This window comes from Nematolebias whitei, chromosome 8 (genome assembly GCF_014905685.2).
Source record: "Nematolebias whitei isolate Nwh7 chromosome 8, NemWhi1, whole genome shotgun sequence".
Lineage (NCBI taxonomy): Eukaryota > Metazoa > Chordata > Actinopteri > Cyprinodontiformes > Rivulidae > Nematolebias > Nematolebias whitei.
In genome coordinates this window covers 1,963,068-1,971,360 of record NC_056505.1, presented here as the reverse complement: position 1 = coordinate 1,971,360, position 8,293 = coordinate 1,963,068, and the positions used below count along the sequence as shown (strand labels likewise).

The 8,293-nt window shown below is 43.4% G+C and overlaps 2 protein-coding genes across 2 annotated transcripts in view; both read right to left on the bottom strand.

The window, feature by feature from the left end:
- Positions 1-3,943, bottom strand: part of phf19 (PHD finger protein 19) — a 6,193-nt gene extending 2,250 nt beyond the window's left edge. Inside the window, exons 1-5 of the mRNA XM_037680804.1 lie at positions 3,707-3,943; positions 3,168-3,351; positions 3,018-3,099; positions 2,778-2,891; positions 1,840-1,937 (exon numbers count right to left, since the gene is read on the bottom strand). Of these exons, the coding sequence (XP_037536732.1) occupies positions 1,840-1,937; positions 2,778-2,891; positions 3,018-3,099; positions 3,168-3,350 (477 nt within the window). The 5' untranslated portion in view covers position 3,351; positions 3,707-3,943. The remainder of the gene's footprint in view (positions 1-1,839; positions 1,938-2,777; positions 2,892-3,017; positions 3,100-3,167; positions 3,352-3,706) is intronic.
- A 3,310-nt stretch (positions 3,944-7,253) lies between these two features.
- LOC119413763 (fibrinogen C domain-containing protein 1) overlaps positions 7,254-8,293 on the bottom strand; it is a 15,665-nt gene continuing 14,625 nt past the window's right edge. The window contains exon 9 of the mRNA XM_037680821.1: positions 7,254-7,867. Coding sequence (XP_037536749.1) covers positions 7,608-7,867 — 260 coding nt within the window. The 3' untranslated portion in view covers positions 7,254-7,607. The remainder of the gene's footprint in view (positions 7,868-8,293) is intronic.

The window sequence follows — 8,293 nt, the reverse complement described above, 5'->3', positions numbered from 1 at the left end:
TATAAAATAATAATTGAACAGAAACATTCATGTATAAAATAATAATTGAACATTATTTATCTGAGGAGCAGCTTTGAGTTTAACTCCATCACTGAACTCTCATCTTGAACAAGCATGAAGGCGACAGTGGAAAGAAAAACTCCCTCATGAGGAAGAAACCTTTAACAGAACCAGGATCAGGACTAGAGGACCATCTGCTTCCACCGGCTGGGTTTGGTAGGAATAGATACACAATGGCAGGTCAAGAATCACATGTTAAGATAGAAATAGTATCAAATGAAAACTATTCAATTTTAACAATTCAAGGAAATGAGGTCAGTTTGTCCTCTAGTAGTCCAAGTCTATAGCAGCATAACAAGCTGACCCTAACTATAGGATTTATCAAAAAGGAAAGTCTTAAACTGGACAATGTGTCAGCCTCATGGACAGAAACTGGAAGTTGGTTCCACAAGAGAGGAGCCTGAGAACTGGAAGATCTTCCTCCCATTCTGCTGCTGGAAACTCTAGGAACCACAAGTAAACCTGCAGTCTGAGAGTGAAGTGCTCTGTTAGTAAAATATGGAACAATAAGATCTGTAATATAAGATGGAGCTAGGTTGTTGAGAGCTTTGTAGGTTAGAAGTAAGATTTTGAATTCTATTCTGGATTTGACAGGGAGCCAATGGAGAGAAGCTAAAACTGGAGAGATATGATCTCTCCCAGTAACTCCAGTTAAGACTCTGGCAGCAGCATTTTGGATCAACTGAAGACGTTTTAAAGAAGTATTTGGACACCCAGATAATAAACCATTGCAATAGTCCAGTCTAGACGTGACAAATGCATGGACCAGTTTTTCTGCATCATCTTTAGATCAGATGTTTCTAATGTTAGTGATATTACGCAGGTGGAAGAAGGAGGTTCTAGTAACGTTTTTAATGTGGGGGATAAAAGACATGTCCTGATCAAAAATAACACCAAGATTTTTAACATTAGAGCTGGAGGACAGATTAATGCATCTAAGGAGGGAGAAAGACTGAAACATTCATTCCTAAGGTGCTCAGGTCCAAAAACCAAAACCTCAGTCTTGTCTGTGTTCAACAGGAGAAAATTAAGGGTCATCCAGGTTTTTATGTCTTTAAGACATGCTTGTAGTCTAAGTAGCTGATTGGATTCATTGGGTTTAATGGACAAATATAATTGTGTCATCAGCATAACAATGAACATTTATCTCATGCTGTTTAATAACTTTACCTAATGGAAGCATATATAAAGTAAAGAGTATTGGTCCAAGCACTGAGCCCTGAGGAACTCCATGACTAACTTTGGTGTATGAAGAAGATTCATTATTTACATTTACAAACTGGAATCTATCAGATAGATATGATTTAAACCATTTTAGAGCTGTTCCTGTAATCCCAACATCATATTCAAGCCTCTGTAGTAAAATATTGTGATCAACTGTTTCAAATGCAGCACTGAGGTCTAACAGGACCAGTAGAGACACAAGTCCATTGTCTGAGGCCATGAGAATATCATTAGTGACTTTTACTAGTGCTGTTTCTGTGCTATGATGAGCTCTAAACCCTGACTGAAACTCTTCAAACAGATTATTTCTTTGTAGATGTTCACGCAACTGACCTGCAACTAGTTTCTCTAGAATTTTTTAGATGAAAGTTAGATTAGATATAGGTCTATAGTTGGCCAGGATTTCTGATTCAAGGTTATGTTTCTTGAGCACAAACTGAGACTCTGACTGGTCTAACGTATTCTTCACACAACCAGAACTCGTATTTGAGGTAAATAACAATGAAGCAGCTAATGAGCAGAGTGACTGATCCACACAGAAAGCAGAGCAGGTACCCGGACAGCCAGAGCAAAGACACACTGTCTGCAGAACCAGGGGCTCAGGTCGCTGATGTCGCCCTCTACTGGAGGAACATGGCACAGCTGGTGGAAGCCTGGAACACAGAACAAACAGGAGTGAGGTGCACCACTGCCACTGCCACTAACAACTTACTTGTGTGTGAAATAATCTCTAATTTAGTTATTCAGATTTTACTTGTTCAGACGCTGAACAATGTTCTAATGTCGTTTTAAGGCTGTAGATGAAACATATCAACAAGCAGCTCAATTCTCATCTTTCAAACTTGTTTTAATTAAATTCATGTGTTTTTATTTTAAAGTACGTTTTTTAAGCTTGAAAGCTGCTTTAATGTGATCTCAAAGTTCATGCTCAATCATCCAGGTACAAAATCCAATAATGGTCATTCAATGAAAGATGTTTCGCCCTCTATCCGGAGGGCTTCATCAGTCTGAGGAGTCCCAAATAAACTGTTTTCCCCACCAAGCGGTACACTCCTTTAGTGGACCAACCAGATTACTGGTGATAAGATGGTTTCTGGGGGCTGTCCTCAGGGCAGCCTCCAGTGGGGAAACAGTTTACTTGGGACTCCTCAGACTGACGAAGCCCTCCGGATAGAGGGCGAAACATCTTTCCACAAAAAAGAAACCATCCAGATGACCTGACTGAGCATTGTTGTGCTTTAATGGGACTTTCTGCTTAGGTTAAAACTTAAACTACTACTATACGTTAAATAAACCATCTTTCTGACTTGTTGCTCTCTGTCCTCAAGCAGACCCTTCCTCTTCCCTTTGACCAGGTGGTACGGTCCTGATTAACGAAGGCAGCGACACCATGACGTCACACAACCGTGTGTTTTGTCCCATCATGTGTGTAGAAACAAACAGGTCATAAAATCACAGAGAGGAGCAGCTACGTGCCAGCAGCATACACCCACCAATGCCACACTTCCCACAGATCAGAATTTCATTGGTCTCCTTTGATTGGCTGTCAGAGTTTGACTCCGCCCCTTGGCACACAGTGCAGTGAGGCTCCTCCCCCGGTACACCAGCTGGAAAAGTAAATAGTTTTCCTCAGAGAAACATCAGACAATGAATTTGTGGATTAACTCTGTTCACTTTTAATCTCTGTTTAAAGCGGAGATTAAAAGTGAAAGTGCTGCACCTGTCTGTCTCACCGTGTTGGATGTCCTTCCACAGCACCCAGAACTTGGAGTTGTCCTCAAACGTGACGAAGCAGCTCTGCCTAGGAGGGCTCACCTGTGACCAACGAGAACGTGTCACTCAGAGCTCAGTCAGACGGACGGCACGAGGACACGTGCACTCACCCTCTGTATCTTCCCTACGTAGTAGAGTCCATCTGACCAGTGGCAGAGCACGAACTGGCCAACGCTCAGACTGGACTCTGTCCCCTCATCGTCCTCAAAGAGTCCTCCACTCTGGCTCCCCCCATCCTCTGGAGACACTCGAGGCTCCACGCCACAGAAGGCTTCAACCAGGTCCTCAAACATCCTGCAGAGACATGGGTGAGACAGAAAGAGACAGTTGGACATTCTGCTGCTGATGTGATTCATTCCTGAACTGTCAGGGGGTTTCTGACATCTCAGCGCATGCGCAGTGCATCCTCCCATCACAAACCGTTAACTAACCACATAAACCAGCACACACCCAGAACCAGAACCAGAACCAGATCCAGTACCTAACGAGAAACTCCAGCAACACCCGATAACGTTATTTACTGGTTTATTAAAAATAAAATAAAAAGTCAGAGTTCTGACTGCGATTGTTCATAAACACCGACACGAGCACAAACACCATTTCCTAACAATTACAATAAATTAAAGTAAAGCCATGAGTCCGGACTAACCTGGTGTAAGAATGTGAGCCGGGCTCACCTGCAGGTCCGACCAACCGAGCTGACGGTACCGGGGGAACACCCGGACTCCGAGCCGCCGCTCACCTCCTCTGCGGCGGACCGTGTCCCTCCTCCCTCCTGCTCCTCCGGTGCTCCGAACGGTCCGGCGGCGGCAGAGTCCCGGCTCACCCCCGGTAAGTCTCTCTGTCTCTGTCCTCCTCTCTGTCCTCCTCTCTGTCCTCCTCTCTGTCCCTCTGTCCCGGTCCGTCTGTCTCACTCTAAACTTCAAACTCATGCAGTCGCCATTTTTTTCATTTTCCCGCGAATCACATATTTCATACGGTGTGCGTCTGTACGTGATGACGTCACCACAGAAACTGCTGCGTCCTTTCTTTTCCTTTGATTTTTCATTCAACCTTTATTTAAACTGGTTAATTTAAACTGGTTAATTTAAACTGGTTAATTTAAACTGGTTAATTTAAACTGGTTAATTTAAACAGGCTAATTTAAACTGGTTAATTTAAACAGGTTTATTTAAACTGGTTAATTTAAACAGGTTTATTTAAACTGGTTAATTTAAACAGGTTAATTTAAACTGGTTAATTTAAAGGTTTGTTTACAGGTTTATTTAAACAGGTTAGTCCCATTGAGCCTCGGGGACTCATTTACAAGAGAAACCTGTTTTTTAATAAAGAGTGATGACAACAATAGACAATCATAAAAGAGGCATACAAATGTATTTATTTATGTATTTTATTTTTCCAACAAGTTAAAATAAAATGGCAACCGAAAGGACAATCAAAAGGAAAAGTAGTGAGAAATAAAAACAGCTAGATTGTAAGGCGGTGGAGAAAAGTACAAACAGGAACACGTCTGCATTGGTTTTGAAATTTAATTCAATTCAGTTTATTTCTAAAGCACCAAATCACAACCAAGTTGTCTCAGGGACTTTACAGGAACATTCACATAAAAGACAGTTAGTAAAGTTCTCTATCTAAGGAATCCAGCAGACAAGTTGAATCTTGGCTTCGTTGCAGTCTCCCATCCTGAGCAAGCACAGTGGAGACAGTGGGAAGAAAAACTCCCTTTAACAGGAAGAAACCTCCAGCAGAACCAGCTCAGGACAAGAGACCATCTGCTTTGACCTTTGAGAGGACAGGAAGGAGAGACAGACGAACACAGAATGGTAGGTCCAGGTATAGGTCCAGGTCCAGATATAGGTCCAGGTCTAGGTGCAGGTCCAGTTGTATCTGAAAGACAAACACATGTTAAGGATAGAAAAAATAATTACAAATACAAACAGGTTGAGCAGAGTAAGTAAAGACAGTAGCAGAGTGAAAATTGTGGTCAGTTTGTCCTCCAGCAGTCTGAGCCTATAGCAGCAGAACTAAGGGACAGCTCAGGAAACCCAAGCCGACCCTAACTATAGGATTTATCAAGAAGGAAAGTCTTAATCCCAGTCTTAAACTGGACAATATGTCAGCCTCACGGACAGAAACAGGAAGTTGGTTCCACAAGAGAGGAGCCTGATAACTGAAAGATCTTCCTCCCATTCTGCTGCTGGAAACTCTAGGAACCACAAGTAAACCTGCAGTCTGAGAGTGAAGTGCTCTGTTAGTAAAATATGGAACAATAAGATCTGTAATATAAGATGGAGGTAGGTTGTTGAGAGCTTTGTAGGTTAGAAGTAAGATTTTGAATTCTATTCTGGATTTGACAGGGAGCCAATGGAGAGAAGCTAAAACTGGAGAAATATGATCTCTCCCAGTAACTCCAGTTAAGACTCTGGCAGCAGCATTTTGGATCAACTGAAGACGTTTTAAAGAAGTATTTGGACACCCAGATAATAAACCATTGCAACAGTCCAGTCTAGACGTGACAAATGCATGGACCAGTTTTTCTGCATCATCTTTAGATCAGATGTTTCTAATGTTAGTGATATTACGCAGGTGGAAGAAGGAGGTTCTAGTAACGTTTTTAATGTGGGGGATAAAAGACATGTCCTGATCAAAAATAACACCAAGATTTTTAACATTAGAGCTGGAGGACAGATTAATGCATCTAAGGAGGGAGAAAGACTGAAACATTCATTCCTAAGGTGCTCAGGTCCAAAAACCAAAACCTCAGTCTTGTCTGTTCAACAGGAGAAAATTAAGGGTCATCCAGGTTTTTATGTCTTTAAGACATGCTTGTAGTCTAAGTAGCTGATTGGATTCATTGGGTTTAATGAGTGACATCATCATCGATCAGCTGGACCTTTTGCAGAAAAATAAAAATAATGTTACGTACGTCTTTAAACGTACTACTTACTGACGGCCTCCTTGGTATCAGACCTACACTCTAAAATCTTAACCACTAAATGTTTAGAGGGGTACAAAGGAAAACAGTCCGATCTCACAAAATGTCTCAGCTGTGAATATCTAAAACATTGTGACTTGTGAAATAGACGTGCACCGACTGCAGTTTTCTGTCCGATCACCGATTTCTACAAAGTCTGAGCTGCCGATTCTGATTTAGTTTTATAAACGACACAGTCAGGTGTTAAAGTTCACAACGCACCTTCAGTTTTCTATTATTTTATTGAAAACATGCCCTTGAACAACATACTAGAAACTATACAAACTTGTTTTAACTGGCCATGAGGCAGTGCTCTGAAATATAAATGAAGTTTAGACAATTGTTGTTAAAACTAAAGAAATCGGTAAAATCAGTTTCTCATCCAAGTACCGGACCATTTCCGATTTCCCAAAATTACGGAAATGGGGGCCGATTTATCGGTGCGCCCCGATTGTGAATATTACACTTCTGCACCAGCTGTTCAAAAGAAACAAATCTATAATCGACAGAGATCTCACAGTGATGCACTCCCCTCCAGACCCAGATGTCAACAGCTGTATCAGCCACTGAGGGAGTGAACAGATGATTGACAAATTTGCCATGTTTGGCTGGGACAGGTACGACTCTGTCGCTTCACAGGTTGATCTTTGTAGAACCAGAGCAGGTGGAAGGAAGCAGCAGGTGTACCTGTGTGAACGACAGACTCACCTGTGAACAAAAACAGAAACCTCCTCGCTGTTAGCTGCCTTTCACTTCTCCAGCTCCTGAAGTCTAACCCCGTCTTCTTCTATGTTTCCGTAGTCGGGTGGAGGCAGCAGGTGGTGTGCAGGACGGAGTGGATCTATAATCCCTCCAGAGAGTTCTGGGTCTGACCCCGGACCAGTACATCCAGAGCTTTGCCTTTAGACTCAGCTCTTTCTTCACAATGCCCGACCGAAGCAACGTCCTCATTACTGAGGACGAGGCCCTGATCCATGGATCCACCTCCCGCTCCGTCCTCCCACCTCTCTCGGATACCTGAACTGTGGGACACCTGGACGTCCTTAAAGAGTTTAAAATCTGTAAAAACTACGTAACTTTCAACAGTTTCACGAGAAGAATCATCAAACAAACGAAACACTGAGATCTTTAATAAGGAACTCCTCAGCTCTACAAGAAGAAAACACGTTTAATTCAACAAGTGAAGCTGCGCACAGACCTGGAGTCAGGTTCTGCAGGGCTCGGGGTCAAAGGTCGTGTCGTCTCACTTTAATTTCTCTAGCACATTAAAAGTGTTTTACAGCTCCGTCAGGAACAGAGCAATAAAATGCAGGAAACATGAAAGAAGAAGTAAAAGCTGAAACACAGAAACATGAAAGCATCAGTTCTGTTGGACCTCCTGCTCCGGTTCGGGTTCACAGATCTAAAAGTCTGGCGGTCTCAGAGGTCCGTGTATGAAGACGGGAACTGTTCCACAGAGATGCAGCAGCAAAGCCCCATCACCTGGTGGTTCAGTTTGGTCCTGGAACATCAAAGAGGAACTGCTGTTCAGACCCGAGAGCTCCTCCTGGACCGTGGAGAAGGAGAGAGTTTTGGTTCAGGACTCTGGATTTCTGGGTCGTATCTTCATTTCGGTGAACCGGAGAGAGTACTGCCAGCCGGTCCAGCTGGACCACTCCACGCCATCAGCATAGGAGGCGTGGCCTCCTCTCAGGTACTGCCCATTCAGGTTGGATGTGTGGCAGTTCCGGTACCACCACGCCCCCTGATAATACGCCGCACAGTTGTTCTCAGACTGGTCCTGGTCCCGGTCTTTGGTGGTGAACCGCATCCCAGAATGCTTCAAAAAGGAGTCACCTGGAGGAAAAGTTCTGTTAGTTCTGGTTGTGCAAACACTGAGTCAGCCTTCACACAAAGCTGAGTCAGCGTTCACACAAAGCTGAGTCAGCCTTCACACAAAGCTGAGTCAGCGTTCACACAAAGCTGAGTCAGCGTTCACGCAAAGCTGAGTCAGCTTTCACGCAAAGCTGAGTCAGCTTTCACGCAATGCTGAGTCAGCCTTCACATAAAGCTGAGTCAGCGTTCATGCAAAGCTGAGTCAGCGTTCACATAAAGCTGAGTCAGCCTTCACACAAAGCTGAGTCAGCGTTCACGCAAAGCTGAGTCGGCCTTCACGCAATGCTGAGTCAGCCTTCACATAAAGCTGAGTCAGCGTTCATGCAAAGCTGAGTCAGCGTTCACATAAAGCTGAGTCAGTGTTCATGCAAAGCTGAGTCAGCGTTC